At 50.9% G+C, this 16,804-nt stretch overlaps 5 protein-coding genes across 5 annotated transcripts; 1 reads left to right on the plus strand and 4 right to left on the minus strand.

Moving 5' to 3' along the window:
- Positions 1-191: 191 nt before the first annotated feature.
- IAR55_004187 (uncharacterized protein) lies at positions 192-1,700 on the minus strand (the record flags this gene model as incomplete). The annotated part of the gene is made up of 5 exons (XM_066947287.1): positions 192-315; positions 386-446; positions 532-946; positions 1,114-1,278; positions 1,518-1,700. The coding sequence occupies 5 exons, from the start codon at positions 1,698-1,700 to the stop codon at positions 192-194; spliced, it is 948 nt and encodes a 315-aa protein (XP_066802666.1).
- Positions 1,701-2,991: 1,291 nt separating this feature from the next.
- On the minus strand, positions 2,992-7,236 carry IAR55_004188 (chitin synthase 1; the record flags this gene model as incomplete). The annotated part of the gene is made up of 6 exons (XM_066947288.1): positions 2,992-3,528; positions 3,591-3,885; positions 3,949-4,811; positions 4,871-5,106; positions 5,192-6,394; positions 6,711-7,236. 6 exons carry the CDS (start codon positions 7,234-7,236, stop codon positions 2,992-2,994), a joined length of 3,660 nt encoding a protein of 1,219 aa, XP_066802667.1.
- A 1,095-nt stretch (positions 7,237-8,331) lies between these two features.
- On the minus strand, positions 8,332-11,865 carry IAR55_004189 (uncharacterized protein; the record flags this gene model as incomplete). The annotated part of the gene is made up of 18 exons (XM_066947289.1): positions 8,332-8,841; positions 8,897-8,924; positions 8,973-9,034; positions 9,089-9,151; positions 9,211-9,226; positions 9,280-9,418; positions 9,485-9,636; positions 9,706-9,779; positions 9,855-9,949; positions 10,011-10,082; positions 10,144-10,206; positions 10,281-10,420; positions 10,522-10,591; positions 10,662-10,743; positions 10,844-10,963; positions 11,095-11,200; positions 11,327-11,427; positions 11,557-11,865. The coding sequence occupies 18 exons, from the start codon at positions 11,863-11,865 to the stop codon at positions 8,332-8,334; spliced, it is 2,202 nt and encodes a 733-aa protein (XP_066802668.1).
- Positions 11,866-12,455: 590 nt separating this feature from the next.
- Positions 12,456-13,327, plus strand: IAR55_004190 (uncharacterized protein; the record flags this gene model as incomplete). Its single annotated transcript, XM_066947290.1, has 5 exons — positions 12,456-12,567; positions 12,848-12,919; positions 12,988-13,026; positions 13,136-13,231; positions 13,299-13,327. 5 exons carry the CDS (start codon positions 12,456-12,458, stop codon positions 13,325-13,327), a joined length of 348 nt encoding a protein of 115 aa, XP_066802669.1.
- A 151-nt stretch (positions 13,328-13,478) lies between these two features.
- IAR55_004191 (uncharacterized protein) lies at positions 13,479-16,247 on the minus strand (the record flags this gene model as incomplete). Its single annotated transcript, XM_066947291.1, has 9 exons — positions 13,479-13,966; positions 14,045-14,179; positions 14,247-14,430; positions 14,513-14,686; positions 14,763-14,944; positions 15,158-15,185; positions 15,285-15,494; positions 15,589-15,782; positions 15,851-16,247. The coding sequence occupies 9 exons, from the start codon at positions 16,245-16,247 to the stop codon at positions 13,479-13,481; spliced, it is 1,992 nt and encodes a 663-aa protein (XP_066802670.1).
- Positions 16,248-16,804: the final 557 nt, after the last annotated feature.

Here is a 16,804-nt window from a genome sequence, read left to right on the forward strand (position 1 = left end):
TCTAGAAATACAAGTTGATGGATCTGACCTATAATCTCAAAGATTGTCCGAAAAATTATCCTTGGCGAAAGCATCCCCCAAACGTACCAGAACCGAACCTACAGTAGACGAACTGGAAAAAAGAGTTTTCTACAGTCACCACAGCAGACTTGATACAGTACGCAACCTCTACAGTAAACATCAGAAACTTGTTAAAGCAGCATCAGACAAGTGGAGTTGGAAGCTAGGTCGTAGCCCGTCTCGCAGGCATATGCTTGACAGAGTCCCTTGGTACATGTGACTCCACCAGGAGCGATCCCAGGTAACGCTGAGCAGCTGAGAAACAAAGGGGGTTGTGGTGAGCTACTACAGCAGTTCCGTGAGACAACAAGGTCACTGCGCTTACTCGACTCCGAAAGATATCTTGTCAGATCCGAAATCGCCGTTCATACAACCTCCGCAGGATTCTGCACCGACGAGAGCTCAGTCATTAGCTCTCCTTTTCTTGACGCCCCGAGCTCATTGAAAGTACAGTAGAGTAAGTTATCTCACCCAGCTCATCCGCCACGTCCAGACACTCAAACGCCAACTCATCCCCTGGGACTTTACACGCCGTCAACCCAGCCGGACACCATCTATTCTCCCTCTTCGCCTTCTCCTCCTTCCTCCTCTTCTCCTCCATCTGTCTCCTCACGAACCCCGTAGGTCCCGCCACGGCCGCATTGGCCGTATGTCTCAATGCCAACCACGAGTCTTGAGCGCTGCAGAATGCCGGGACGGGACCGACGTTGGTGGCGTCTCCGCAGGCGCACACAAGGGTGGAAGACGAGGTGATGGAGAAGAAGGCGTAGGTGTAGAGTCGACATGCAGATAGGCACACTTCGGGTGAAGCGACAGAGATAGCGCCGGTGGCCGAGGTGCTTGATTGACATCCCTCGTTGGTGTAGGTGGAAGAGGTGGCGTAGAACTGCACCCCCAAATAGGTGTGTCATCAGCGAGATTCATCACTTATGACAAGCAGTGGACAGCGAGGTGCGAGCAGGATAGGCGGATTCTTTCAGAGGAAGAGTGCAGTGCCAACAGTTCCGTCGAACGGCCCGAGCCAAGAGATCTCACGCCAGAGAGATCACTCACAACAGACTGAGTGGTCAGAGTACAAGTACCTGTCGACTCGGGGCCTTGCACAAAGTCATTAGTGGCCGGCGAGACATTCGAACATTGACATCTGTTCACGTCGTCTTCCACGTATTCCCATACGGCATAATGAAAAGGTCCCGCAGCGTTATCGTAGCATGATTGCTGTGGGGTGGGTCAGATTGCATGAGAAAAGTCAGCTTCGGGTCACACGTCTAGAACGGAAAGACTTTAGCTGAGAGTGTCTAGATAAGGAAGAATGATGATGGAAATGGACGAAGATGAGAGGCTGATGACCAAGATGGGGATCGCCACGATGTCGATCGGAGGGAAGATGGTCGACGAGAACTGACGAAGGCTATCGAACAGCGAAGGCCGCGAGAAATGGAACCGCTATCACTCACCCCACACAACTCTCCGTTGGCATAAGCCCCTGCTTCCATAGCATCCGAGGGCGTATACGTCTGAGAAACACATCCGATCACCAATGGTTCCCCAGTGTCCGAGGTCTGCGCAGATACTAGAGCAGGGACTACTGCGAGCAGGACCACTGCGATGACCATCTTAGCGGAAAGGGCAGAATACATGACGATATCCTGAGTCCGGTCGGTAGTTCGGGTATTAGTGTGGAGATCAGTGTGCTGTAAGCTAGTCCGGAAAATCGCTACAGCAGTAACTACTCGAGTACTCGTGCTGTGTAATACCGAATGACTAATCGCAACGAAGACAAGACAAGACAGACCGAAGATCATCTATCACTGATCGCTTGTAACTTATGTCCAGGATATGTCGTTGAGCTCGTTCCAAGCAGGAGACGATTGTTTGTTGACGTCCCAGACCCAGCCTGCCATAACTTACCTACAGATGATCATTCTCGCGACGATTCAAGATAAATCAAAGTTAAGCCAACCGGCACGGAAGTACTGGGTCAATACGACGACGGTCCAACTTTATCGCTCGCTACATGATCACCACCGTATCAGAAGCTGATTAGACCAAGGGAGAATCGAGTTTGGGATCAAAGCAAGGTACGAAGACTGGAATAGTGTATCTACAGTACGGCCGGTGGTGTCTCCCACAAGAACGCACGGCCAGGCCAAATGATCTCGGTCAGGTCTTAACCTAACGAGACCAGGCGGAGGCGTCAACTCAATTCGACGGCTTTCCCGTCCAGATCTATGGTCAGGTCCATGTCCATGTCCATGCCCAGGTCCAGATGTTATCTGGTCTCGGCGAGAGACGTGGCTTCTGAACAAATGAGCTCGCGCGGAGATGTGAGTGGGTCGTCCCTCGCTATCTTCTCCCGGAACTGAAGCGGAACGCCACGCTTTTTAGCGAAATAACTTGATCATCGACATCATCACATAGATACTGTCGATGTGTAACTTATCGCTAAACTAATCCTAATCTTTACCTCAAAGTTGACGCTATCTTCCGTTCCTGCTTCAGAAAGCGCCATCCCGACTCTGTGTCTCACCCCTCCAAACATGTTCGTGTTGACACGACCCCCATGTTCAGCTCTCTCTAATCTCTCTTCGTTCTCACACCCCGAATGACGCGTGTGGCGTGTCCCAAACTGTGTCACACTTGTGAAACATCACATCTCTTGACAGATGCGACCATGTTGTTGCTATACATAGCAGGGCAGTGAACTATCCGTTGGCAGTCCCAGCATCGAGACGGCAAGCATCATACGCACTCGAGTCGAACGTCTCGTTGTTCATTTCCAACAACACGCGATCATAGTATTTGTGTTTGAAACGCGTGCGATCTCATGTGAGCGACGCTCGTGAAACAGCCAAAATCCATGCAGATCATGATGCCAGATATGAACACTAATGGACAAAATGCCTAATCCTGTGATGTACACTCCACTACTCATATTTTCCTTCCTTTGAACCCTCCTGCAGCACCACCTCCTCCGCCTACACCTCCACCCGCGTTCGCGTTGATCCTCCCATATACCGTATCTTCATCTGCCAGAGGTCCCATCGGTCCATACTTGTTCTGCATTCCACCTCCTCCCGCACTTCTCTTCTTCGCATGACCGCTCCCATGTGGTCTACTTTCTATTGAACTGCTCACACTATCTCCGGTGGTCGGCAGCTCTGGCGTTCGTTGTATTTGCATCTGATGGATATCCCCTGCTCCTCCTCCATCAATGGATGAGTATCCGTTGGTATCGTACCGCGTTTGAGGTGATGTGAATTCATGTTGATGTCGATGCAGTGGGGAAGGGGCGTTGTTTGCATGTGGTCGGAAGGTAGGTGGAGGTGGTTGATCGTCGAATCCCGAATCGAGGATGGCTGCCATCTCATCCATTCCTAAAGTCTGACCACCGAACCCATGTTCGAACGATGACTGAGGCGGTAGTGCGATCGGAGGCGGCGGGAATGCAGGGTTGTGCTCATTATACTGTACCACGTCGTCCGTTAGCGTGCATGCTCGCATCGTGCCCAGTAAGACAACAGACTCACCCCTCCGATCTCTGCACCCCAAACATCCTCTTCACTGCCGAAGACACTCCCCGCATCACTATCATATTCACTTCTCGTCCAAGCACCTCTGGGTCCAGGTCCCAGGCCATCTGAATCATTATGGAAGCCTCGACCAAACTGTCTCTCCATATCCTTCCGTCTCTTCTCTTCTCTTCGCAATTTCCGTAATCTCGATTTCTCCCAATCCTCCCATCGTCGAAGTGGGATCGTCGTACCGTCGAACACCGCGGTTTTGTCGTCATGTCCTTTGGATCTAATCTCGCCTTCTACTCGTCTGAAAGTTGGCGATAACGTCAGTACATTGCCGTTGGAGATATACGTCACGAGCTGTACTCACCTTGTTTCTCCCCATGAGAAATCATCGAAATGCCAAAAGGAGTAGACGGGCAGGACGAAGTTCCAGATAGGCAAGGCTATAAGATAACAAGCCATCCAAGCGACGTAGATCACCTTTCTTGTCGTGATCAGAATCAAGATCGCCGGTAGTCCCAAAACAACAGCCAGCAACATCAAGGGGATGGCTTCCTCGAACGACTTTGGCGGCGTGATGATCGAATTGACGATGAGCGCACCGGTCAAACAGATTGCTACGGGTAGTACGACAGTTCCGACGAGATCCATGAAGACGACGAATTGCATCGAAAAGCAGAACGTTCCACAAAGATTTCGTACTCGCACAAGTTCCATCAGATTGTGGACTGTGGAGTTGATCCATCGCCGACGCTGCGAAAGGAGGACAGAGAAAGTATCCGGTGCCACTGTTCGACATTTGGCCTGCGGTAGGAAGATGTTCTTCCGTCTGGGGAAAGTCCGAAGCATGATTGTGGATAGAAATCGATCTTCTCCCAGAAGCAGCAGGTTTTTCTGATGGAGAGTCTCGACCTCCGACTGAGAATACTCGGCGACGATTTCCGGCTTGACAAGGATAGGAACCCAGTCATTATCCGTGTCCTTGCGGGCTTTGATTCGATACATGCTGAAGCAACCAGGAAGACAGGTGACACCACCGAACACCGACTCGAACGCCTTGACGTTGTGATGCGAGATGAAGTACTCGAAAACTTGAATGGCGGTTACCCATGATTGACGTTTGTTTGCTATTCGAGTTTCTCCACAGACACCCATGATCATATTGTCGTGGTGCATGCAGTTGACGAGGTGCTTGAGGGAGTCAGGGTAGATTTTGGTGTCTGCGTCAACCTGCCGGGATGGGTTAAAGTCAACAGGAGTCCATCTTGTCGTGCAGTAATTACACTCACCATCAAGACGACCTCGAAGAAATCCGGCGTCACTCCTGTCAAAGTCTGAACCTTTCGGAAGATATCATAGTCCAGCGGACTCATGCGATCATTGTACGTAACCCTCGAGAAGAAGTTCATCAAGATAAGTTGACTATCTCTCTTTCCCCGATTACCGGGTTTCTTGTCTGTCGCTTCGGATGGCATGCCACACTTGACGACGATGATGGTCGGCGTCCGATGGCCATTCTTGGATACTGCGAGAGGAAGTGTCAGTCAGCTTTACGCTCTGGCGCAATCTTGGTTGCCTGAAATAGCTCAAAATCGACCAGCGTCACTCACGATAATGTCCAGCATACACCATAGCTCTGTTCTCTCTTTTCGCTCCACTTCCTACCGCAATGAAACCCATAGGCATGGGATTTCCGAATCTCGGATCCGCATCCAGCATCGCAACACAGATATCCGGCGTTGACATCCTTTCTCCATGTCCCGTGATCATGCCATCGCATACCACCCAGATCAGCTTTCTCGAATCGGAGTAATTGGTAGCTGATATCGATTCTAGTGTCCCTCTGATCGAATCTTCTCCTTCCGAATAACAAGTGACGAGACACACGGTGAAGAGTTCCGTACCGATCCGAGATAGAGAGATGAGAGGATCCGGGTTGGATACACCGTTCACGAGCGTGGTCGAAGAAGAGTTGGGAAGTCCGTTGATCTTCTTTCCATTCTTCAGCTTTCTCGTTGGCGATCCCCCCCTAGCCCAGGGTGCAGTGCCAGTCTTGTTATGGACGGATACATTCGCTCCTTCAGGCATCACCGCAGGACTGATAGCCGTTCGACCTAGATCTTTGGGTGGTTCTACCAATTTTGCCGAGATGAACCAATTAAAGATACACGCCATGGCAAAGCGGACCAGTACTACTGCCAGGATGACAAACAGCGAAACGTAGAGGAAAAGGCTCGCCACGAAACATCCTGGAGCAATCTTGTCGATCCTTCCGGCAAGATATCGCGTTTGGAGGCATTTGATGGCGTCCTGAGCGACCTTTCGATTGTAAAACAGTCGAGTCGCATCCTTACCGGATGAAGTCTGGTTGAAGAGGACCGTTCGAATGACAGAGTCTACGATGTCGCCTGAGATAGCTGTGGGGTTCGCTTCGATATACGGCGACATATTGAGAACCATACCGTCTATCACGAGGTAGTTCTTCAGCGCTGCCACCTGGTTCCAGCTGTATCCTTCTAACAATGAGGTATTCCGTATTTGCAGAGAAGACAGCGTGGCATCGTCGAGTCTACCGAGAGGACAATCTTGCGATGTGCCGTTTCCTCTGACCGTCGATGTAGCGGAAGATTTGCAGATTGGGGCGCTTGCATAGCGGGCGGAGGCTGTACAGGCTGGATAGTCGGCAACAGTTCGGGTGAAGAGGTTGGTGATGTCCTGTCCGGGCATTTGCCGAGAAAGAGCGTAGAAGTCGACGTCTTGTTGGGTGAGGGACGATGAGACATTGAAGACCCAGCCAGAGATGCTGAGTGTTACTGTGGGAGTTGAGATTAGTGTCAGGCGACGCTAATTGCAGCTCTCGTCCATGTATGATCTCTCCTCAACCGACCCCACTGTTCTGTTCTTCTAGTCAATCCCCCACGGATAACAAGACATCCACTTCCGCTAGCTTCAAAACCAGAGAAGAAAATGCCTGCACGAATAGACAGAGTTCCCTCATACATGATTCCAGCGTAACCTCATCAATCCACCTCATTGCAGACCTCGCTTTCCTACCAGGATAACACACCGAACCCAAAGTCGGAAGATCCAAGGGTGAGAGCTGTCAGAAAGTACCCGGCCCAAACTCACGATCATCCTGTCCCAACCTCTCGTACAAGCTCGTATTCGTATCTTTATCCGGACACAGCGCCCTCTGCAATCCCAGCGTCACAAACCCGACCACCCCACCCAACAACAACGCTATCCAACACAATGTGACTTTTTCCCTCCAAGCCTGTCGACTCTGTTTCTCCTTGATCCCAAACCAACCAAGAACCACCGGCGGTGCCCAAAATGTCGTCGCGTAAGACCATAATGTCCACCAATCCATCCCTCCTCCGGGTAATAATCCTGATGACGATCCACCACCACCTCCCGTAGGTGAGGAGGGCGAGAATCCGATCTGGGTAGGAGGGGCAGCTACCAGGGGTGTTGGGGCGACATGTCGTTCGGGTCGTGTGAGCGTCTTGCCTCGTTTCAGGGTTTGGCCACGATGCGGTTGTTGACCAGATGAGAATGAGGGACCACCACCTCCTCCGCCGGACAGTGTGGGTCGTCGAGTGGGGAGAGGGGCGGTGGAATTGAATGGAAGAGGTATATCATCGTATTTCGTCATGGTGGGGGGACGAGAGGGTAGGTCTCGACCTGGGAGAGTCGAATGGTCCAGCCGACAGGAGACAGGAGCGCGGAGTGGGTGTTCGACCTTGGAAAGTTTGAGTGCGGAGAGTGGCAGAGGCCTATTGTCCCCTCGGGAACATATCAAGCCTTTCCACGAAACGAATTGTCCAGTATGTCAGATCCGCTCCTTTCAATCTAATTCTAATTCTTTCCTCCAACGATGTTTCCTGCGACGCGGGTCAAGTTCGCGCTGCAAATCCACCAGATTCACTGAATTCCTCTGCAAGCGAGATGTACCAGACACTGCAAGAAGCGGTAGCTTGTGTGCACCGATAAACCGAAATCTGTCTTTCCACCTATCCAGTGGAGTCGAGGTGAACGAACGCTGTGTCCCGGACTTCGATGTGGGGTCGTCCCAGGTGGTCCAAACGTAGAAGAAATTGCCGAACAGTTGTGTATGAGGTGGGAAGAGGCCACGTTATGTATGACCAGCACAAGCACAAACACAAGCCTTTTGAATGGACAGATGATGAACGAAAAAGTCGTCCAGTCAAGCACCAAGCAAATTCGTTCCTTTGACGCGTCTACTCTCGTTTGTGAATCGAGGGGGCCCGTCGGTCTTTCCTCGTCGTCGCCGTCGTCGTTTCGGCGTAACGTTGAGAAAGAGAGTCGATGAAGAACGACAGTGTAGAGCAGAGAGTCCAGAGTGTAGGTCGACAAGACGTATGGAGACGAAGGATGACTATATGCTTTTGCAAGCAGCAGAGAAAGAACGGGACGGGGAAAAAGACGGTGCACTCTGGCACATGGCTGTTTCTGATTCACTGATTCACTAAAACGCGTAAGCAAAGGATATTCAGGGTAACTTTGGGAATCCGGAACTCATCGGGCTCTCTTGCAGAGAAAGACCACCATCATTATACCCGGTAGGCATACATTGTATTCATATCATTTCTTTCTTCTCTCTACGTATCACGATTATGTCTATTGCAGCTTCTGTATCTTTCCGACCGTGCAGCGATCCACAGCCACTTCCCGGTCAATACTATTGAACAGTCCTTGCGTTTTCCTTGAGCTCCATGGGCCCGCTTGCTCAGATCAGCCCCGCCTCGCCCTCCAGCAGATCGTCCCCCATAACCATTTTCCAGACGTTCAGAGCCTCGTCGTTCTTCTCCTTGCCTTCCAGAGGCGATCCAACACCCATGGACTTCAATAGACCCACATCCTCCGTAGTGACGCTTCCTTTCTCACCGGCCTGGAGACCAAGCAATTTGTCGAACAGCAACATCCACCTAGCAGCATTGCCGACCGTCCAGAAATCCTCGCTAGTAGCAGCTTCATCGGCGTGGATTTTGATGGCTGCTTGGTCAAAGTCTCCCACCCAGGCTTGAGCAACGGAATTGGGGTCCGATTTCCCGTCGAGGTCGCGACCCTTGGACAGATCACGGTGGACTTTCTCCTTGCCTTGATAAATGTCAAATAGAAGCGAAGCGACAGCCGACCTATCACCTGTAGGAACCACCCAGCCATTCTTGCCGTGCTTTACTTGGAGAGGGATACCGCCTGCGTCGGATGCGATCATTGGAACTCGCTTGTTGATCGCCTGTAAGGAAAATGAGTGAGCCGCCAGCAGAATCTCGATTGACCAAGCAGCTCACTTCGGTGACCTTGACCTCGAATCCCTCACTGCGTATCTTGTCAGCTAAGTGGATTGGTCTGCACGAGGTGACTCACCGAGTAGAAAGCTGCGTAGCGACCCATGCGCCCTGGAGAATACAACCGAGAATCGAATCGCTCTGTGCCCTTCGTCAGTCGGACACACCCTAACACTGGCCACTGCAGCCACTTACAGGAGGGGCCCTGACTACCGCCACATCACCTTTGACCAGTGAATATTCGTCCGAGTTGAGTGTCTACGTTATGCGATTTGTCAGTATCGGCTACGCGTCCTAAGTCATTGTATTGAACTTACGTCGTGGATCTTCTCGCTGTGGAGCGTTGGAATGTCAGCATTTATCTCTTTGTACAAGAGTCCACTAACTAGATCCAAGCGCCATCGGGATCATCCACACTTCCGTGACCCATGATGATGAGCTGAGGTCCGTTGTCCAGAGGAGGACTATCTGAGGCCTCGAGCTTCTGCCTAAACTCGAGGTACGCGGCGAGGAGATCATCGATACCTGTTGGAGACCCAGAATAAGCGGAAGTTCAGATGTGGTTTGAACAGATACGGTGAGATGACTCACCCTTGCTTGGGTCAAATCGCGCAATCTGACAAACATAACCTCGGTCCCAGTCAATCTTCACTCCACATTGCTGCTGTGAGAGTGAATTGAAGTACTGGCGGAAGTATCTGACCGAGGCTCGACCATAAGGCTTGTTGAGACCGTCCAGAGGGCTGCACTCTTCTAATGTCAGCAACAAGCCACTCCAGAACACAGTCAAGGGAGTTGTATCATGTACGCACTCAGTGGAAGGGGCCATGTAGAGCACCGGCAGCTTCTCCTTCACATTCTTAGGGACGAAAAATTTGACAGGATGCTATTCAGATTTGGGTTGCAGTCAGCATGTCATCCGCCAGATGGGAACCGGTAGCGGCCAATCCGTCAAACTCACAGCTAAGAAGAGGTCTACGTCCTTGACAAAATCGAAGAGGTAATTCCATGTTCTGAACTGAGCAGTCGAAGGATCATCCGTGAGGTCGGATTGAACTGCATAGCATGGACGTCAGCTGTCGCATCACAGGCGAGAGACATTCTACGAGGGGCTTACTCTGAATGTGAGAACGGAAGATGAGCTTCGCGTCAGGTCTCTTTTTCTTGATTATGGGGATGAGTGCGGTGACTAAGCATGACATGTCGATCAGCTTGGCGGCACATAAGGCCGTTCTCTTTTCTGTACTCACGCTGAGGATCGTCAATGACGATGACATCGGCATTAATAGCACCGCTACTCCAGAAAGTCTCGTCTGAAATATCACAAGCCAACAGGTCCATCAGAAATAGCTCAAATCGCAAGCTGTGAGCCGGCAACAAAACTGACAATTCTGCTCTGTCCAGAGTTCGAACCACTTCTTGTCCACGTCATCAAGCTCTACACCCTTAGGTGAGACACCTTGAAGGACATTGTGGAACTTGGACTTGGTAATGTCGAACACGGTCGGGTGTCCTTCGGGTACATACCTAGGTGAGATCGTTACTGTTCAGCACTCAATCCGGGTACCAGTCGCCGCAGTAATCGATGTCATTTGAAGAGGGTCGAAGAAAGTAGCAGTTCCACATACCACTTGACGTCGAGTCCGACCATCTTCCACAATCTCAACAGGGCGTGTCGCATGAGGGCAACACCACCGCCTGGAGTCAAGTACTGTTAGATGTCCAGACAGCCTCCTTGTCATAGCACTGATCTGCTTGACCCACTCACCTTGAGGAGTGGCGGAGAAGAAGGCAATGGAAACTTTGTTCTCGGTAAGATGGTTGGACAGAGCTATGAATCGTTTCCAGAGCTGGAGCCAGAGTCAGCACCGAAAACAAATGCTTTAAAATGCTGCGAATGTAGATTCATGCAGGACGCATGCGACTTTACGATCAATAAACAAAACTCACAGCTTCACTAGTACTCTCCCGATACTGCACAATGCTACACAGCTTGACCTGTCCATCACAATCGACTTGGACGTGGTGGTCTTTCTCGTCGATGTCGGCTGTAGTTGCCGAGTGAGTGGCCTGTTCGGTAGCAGTCAGCCAGGCCCCACGTTCTCTGACGCTGTTCAGACTTCCAAAAGTACGACTGAAAACAGAGCATCTCGAAGTCACCTGGACTACGAGATCGATCATTGATCAAGGAGTACACGTACAGGGTGAAGATGCTTGACAGCAGAAGACACAGCCGCAGTAGCACTGGCTTGAGTAGATGGCGCCGGGAGCTTTGTGAAAATGGAAGTCGATGGTGTGGTTAGGAAACTGACAGGGCCAGACGACCGGTGTCAGCGGGGAGCTTGACCGAGGTCCGAGGCCGAAGTGTCGAGGTCACCAGCGTTGTCAAGGTTGAGGAGGGGTTGCGATAGAGAGGCAGAAGGGTAGACTCACGGGACAGCATCGACGTGAAGCCAGAGGGTAGGGAAGAATTCTACGCCTCTTTTACCTCTCAGTTCTTCTGGGACAGGTTCGGCGACGGCGACCAATCGGACCTGGGTTCGTCAATCGCGTTCAGTGACATACTTCTTCGCTCATACGCCAGCCACTGATGTTGAGGACGTTTCTGCCCAAACACATGTCCACGACAAGGACACACATCAGATGACGAGATCAAAACTCACGTTCATTCCCTTTTCAGTCTGGACACTTCTCTGGACCGCCAACATCTCCCTACTGACCCTCTTGGCTTCATTCGCTAATCCTTCATCGTCCTTGTCTTCCGTCCAGAATTTGGTATGGAAGGTCTCGCTCTCCACCACACCCGTCCCGTCGTGGAGCACCACACTGTATTCGAGATCACGACCTGGATCTTCACCTCCTTCCGGGATCGAGGGCTGGGGGTGTAGTTGCAATGCGACGCCGATGAAGATGTCCTGGATCTGGGTCGGGGTACGATTGGTGTTGTGTGAAAGACGTCTGTGAGGTGACATTGTGAGATCGATGACTTTGAAACAGAACTCGTATTGTTCAGCTATGAATCGTGATGCTAGTCTACGAGGAACGGATGAGAGAAGATGATATCAGATTGAGGATGTACCGATCTACAGATCTAAAGATCTACGAGCTGTGTCTACCGAGAACGCGAGAACGGGAATGTAGATGGGGATGGAACACCAGAAGAGAGAAGATGTGATGATCTAGATGCCGTACGTTTGAGGATGGGAATGACTGTGTCGTCGTCGTCGTGGTGGTGCGTTTGGTGGCGGGTTGGTGCACTGACGTCTCTCCACCCGTCTATTCTTGGCAATATAAAAACATCATCATACCCCATGCAAATCAGCCTTCGGCCACCACTTCTCCACCTTGCTTCTCCGCATTTCTACATGCTTACATGCTTACTTGATTTACCTGTGAGTTGCCCTGACGTCATTCCCTGTGACGGTATCAACGGCTGCTTTATCAGGTATTCAGGATACTTTACAAAAGCAAACACGCGGCCCCCGTCTCTCCGCATCATCACTACGAGTACTCTTACAACAACAACATCATATCATTGTCGAATACCAACAGATAACACCCGATGCAACTGTCACCCAAATCGATCTTAGTCTTCCTCCTCTTCGCAACCACCGCCACAGCAGCCATCAACACCGGATTCCGATACAACCTCGACACAATGGCAGACAAGAAGGGTGAGTGGGTGGTGTGTTACCTCGGCCTTGAGAGAGGATGGCTTGATTGCCACCCGAACCATGAAAGTACAAGTAGTCCCACTTGTCGTGCCGCGTCCCTCAATGAGATCAATCTGAAACTAGTTCATCGATCACACTCCCAACCCATAGACATACACTCCATCCATACCCACTACTCTGCCTACTGCGCAATTCCCACATGGGATCATCACATCGCTCCTCATTGATCATCACTCCAATGAGACTGACTGACTGACTGACACATCACTCTCCTGAATAGTCATCGTTCAATTCAAGAAGACCTCATCCGCTGAAGATAGGCAAAAAGCAATTTCTGAGCTGTCCAGCAAAGGTGAGTAGGACCCTCGCGCCCAGATCAATTATATGCCGTGCATCGCTCATCTATTGTTTGGTGAATAGGCGCTTCTGTCGTCAATGATGATAATGTCAATTCGAAGAGTGAGCAAACCGTCAAAATCCTGCACATCGATTCCCAACCACAAACAGCTCGGCTAAATCCTTTCAACTTCCCCTCGCACACAAGCTGACTCGTTCATTTATCCACCAGTCATGCCATTCATAACCGTCTCTCTACCCGAGGACAGCTTCAGTTCCGTCGAATCTGAATTTTCGGGCGGCTCCCACTCGACCATCGAGCATGTCGGTGAGTGCCTATCGTCCCACGTCGTAATATACCAGATGACTAATCGGGACCTGCAACATCATCATAGAGGTCGACCAGGAAGTCAGGATTCAATGATGCAGTCGACGAAACGCTCCTCGAATGAGTGAGAAGAGTCTTGCAAAAACAATGATCTTTTAGTATGAAATGCCATCTCCTCATGAATGTATATGTCGTTTGAGCAAAATTCCGTATTTGTGGGTTGGACAACATTCTTGCAACACTCCTATTACCTCTTCGAACCATATCCCAGCTCCGCCTGGATACCTCCAATCAATCCCTCCAACTCCATAGCCGTCACGCCCCCTGCCCCACCCATCCCTCTTCTCAAGTCATTCACCGCATCACTCATAACTCCCACACTTTGCTCCAACCTCTTCCGCGCCTCCTTGTTCAGCTCCGTACTAGACTTCTGATCACCCTTTTGACCAGCCTCCAAAGCTGCATCACGATGCAATTTGTCGTATGACAACATCTTACCCCACTCAGCTTTGATCACTGCTGGGGTAGGATGATTCCTCGGGTAAGCGATCTCAGCTCCGGACGATGCAAGAGCAAGATGGGATGTCGCCAAATTCAACGTCGCGATCGTCCGTGGTGGATTCAAGAGGAGAGCATGAAGTCGGTATAATCCCAACAGGGGTTCGGACGACGCTGGAAGTTTCGCTTGAAGAGCAGGAATCAGAGATGATAGTTTAGAGAGACCATAGGATCGTTCTGTAATAGAAGTAGGCCAATTTGCAGGAATCAGCTGGGAGCCTGTATCATGCCAACGAGAGAAGCACAATCACCCACCCAAGGCGTTCGATTCATCTTGAGAGAGCAGTTGCTTGCCTTCCTGTAACAAGGGCCTCAAGAGACCCATCTCGACTTCGAAGCTCTTCCCACAAGCATCACATGACGTCGATGTACTGCCGGCTGCACTGGACCCTGCATCGTATTTGCGATTCAGTCCTGAACTCTCACTGAACTAGCCTAAAGTAAGTCCAAGACTCACCCGGCATCTTGCCTTTGCCCTTCTCGTCACAGCCTACATGTGACACACACCACCTCGGATCGATCCATCTCTCGTCCTTGCTCTTTTCGCACAAGGTGCATTCGCACTTGAATCTGTACCTCCCGAGCAGTTCCGCTTGTCGATCTTCATACGGTGTCGACACATCGATATAGGAGGTGAGGATCTACAACATTAGGCAGTCTCAGCTCAGCAAATTCTGACACCGTTTTGAAGTCGCATAGCGGAGCAATAAAGAACTGGCTCACCTCCTCACCTGGGGTGATATCGCAGAGAGCGATCACTTCCATATCCCTCCCTTCGGGAAAGACGACCACGGCGTTGGGATCGCAAGAATGGTTTGCCAGGGCGACGAGTGGAGAGGTCGACACTCCCAAGGCAGAGAGTGAAGGGCTCGAAAGCGTGAAGGAGTTGACGGGGAACTGAGAAGTTGAGTCGGTAACATTCAGCTTGCCGCTCAACGCCAAAGACAGTAATGGGACGAGAGATCCTATTTACAGCAGACGCAACGTCCATGATCTCTGCTACTGATCCAAATCCAAAGTCCGCCAGATCGACAGGTTCCAACCTCTCGACATCTTCTCCAGGTTGCAATGGTCGTGCAGCTCCAAGGTAATGCCGAAGGTGTTGTATTTGTTGACCAATCCTCACCAGTTCTTGCTCAGATACGATCCTGCGATCTGTAAGGTGGGTGAACGCGACAGAGTAGGAGGAGGGAATGGGGACGAAATGGAAAGCACGCGCACGGAAGAAGAGGCGAGCCATGAGCAAAAACATCCGGATTGGTCATTGAAGGAGATGTGGGTCGACGCAGTCGGGGATACAGAACATGGGTGAGTGAGAGGTACATCATCCGTTTCGGTATCGCTCATGTAGTGCAGCCAACCACGTACGGGATTCCATGGAAGCGATTCTGTTCCACTATGTCATACCTTCGTCATCAGCAGTGATGCTTGACTCTTTCAAGGAGGCTGTGGAGCACACACAGAGCTGCAAAGAGAATCTATTCAAGCAACTTACCCAGTCGCCGTCTTTCCCGCCGTTCTTCAACCTTTCATCCTTCCTCTTCCATATCATTCTCCCTAATGCTCTGACCATCTCCGGCCCCGCCCATTCGACATCGGTCCCGTCTTCCTTTTTCGTCGGGAACGACCGGAAATACATCGTGCGAAGTCGTTGTAACGCCTTGCATTCATGCTTGTGATTCGGCCAATCTTGTATTTGGCATTCCTGGTGAAAGCATGACCCAATGAGTCTCCCCCTTCCGAGGCACAGGCAGAGGCGTAGACATGAGACGGGGTGGTGGAAAAGCAGCTCGACCCACTCTTGAACAGTAGTGCAACGCTTTGCACCCGGCACATCTGCTCAATCTGATCTTCTCATCTTTATGTGCCTCACCGGTATGAGCAAGGCGAATACTCTTCTCTCGAAGCGTCAAGAAACAACCGGAACAAGTGTTGAGCAGATGAGATGTTGAGAGTAAGGAAATAGGAGGTATGGTCTTGAGTATTCGAGAGCCTGACTCGGTGAAACGTCACTAAATCGACTACTTTCATGGTGTCAGAGAGACCAGATCGACGGCTCACCTGGCTTGAACCCCTTCTTTGCCATCAAACCCCTTCCTCTACCTGGTATTGTCCTTATTCCCACGTCCCATTTGTCCAGCTCATCTTGGTACAATGCTTCAATCTCGTCCCTTTCACCGAGATCAATCTGGTTTAGACGATCCGACACTGCTGACGCTGCAGTGTCATTTTTGGTACTGGTTGATGTTTGTGAAAGTTGAACTTGCGCTTCGTCACTAGTCCGCAGTGTGTGTCCAGACTGCTGAGTCGGAGAGGTTGTTTGAGAGACTGCTGGAGGTTTCGACTCATGAACGACGGAGGAAGATGCTGTAGATGATGATGAAGACGAGGATGCCTGTGCTTTACCCTGATGTCGACCTGCTCTGGCGTCTTTCAATGCTTGAAAGGAGGTTGCCATGCCGCTCATGCATGTCAGAAAGCAATGTACGGCTTCGAGTTGTTCTCAGATTTCGGGAAAGACGACGAGAGAACGTAGTGCGGAACATTACTATTACGTACTTTCCACGAAAGAATGGATAAAAGGGTAATCTTGCGATAAGCAATCTTTAGTTTACATGTGTAAAACCTTGATCTACTTGAGCAGAATGGAACCGATCGCAGGACGACGAGTCATAGCAGATTGCGCTTGCCCAGTCATGAAATCGCCGTTCGTGGACCAAGTGGTCGTTTCCCGAGGATGGATGAGCAAAGTCCGATCCCGGGATAGCGCGACAATGCTTGGAGATGTTTGATGTGACTGCGATTCTTCACACCAGAGGTCGAATAGGGTTTGCGGAGTATGACCTCAGAGTCGTTCTCTCCCCTGGCTCTATTCGTGCGTTGTCAAGGATCGAGGACAGGATCTTGATTGGGGTGCGCTGATGTGATGCAGGATGGTATGGATATCAAGCTGTAGTCTCATCAGGGTGGGGTGAAACCACTCATTGGCTAGCGACGCAACCATAGGAATGATTG

Source organism: Kwoniella newhampshirensis, chromosome 7 (genome assembly GCF_039105145.1).
Source record: "Kwoniella newhampshirensis strain CBS 13917 chromosome 7, whole genome shotgun sequence".
Classification (NCBI taxonomy): domain Eukaryota; kingdom Fungi; phylum Basidiomycota; class Tremellomycetes; order Tremellales; family Cryptococcaceae; genus Kwoniella; species Kwoniella newhampshirensis.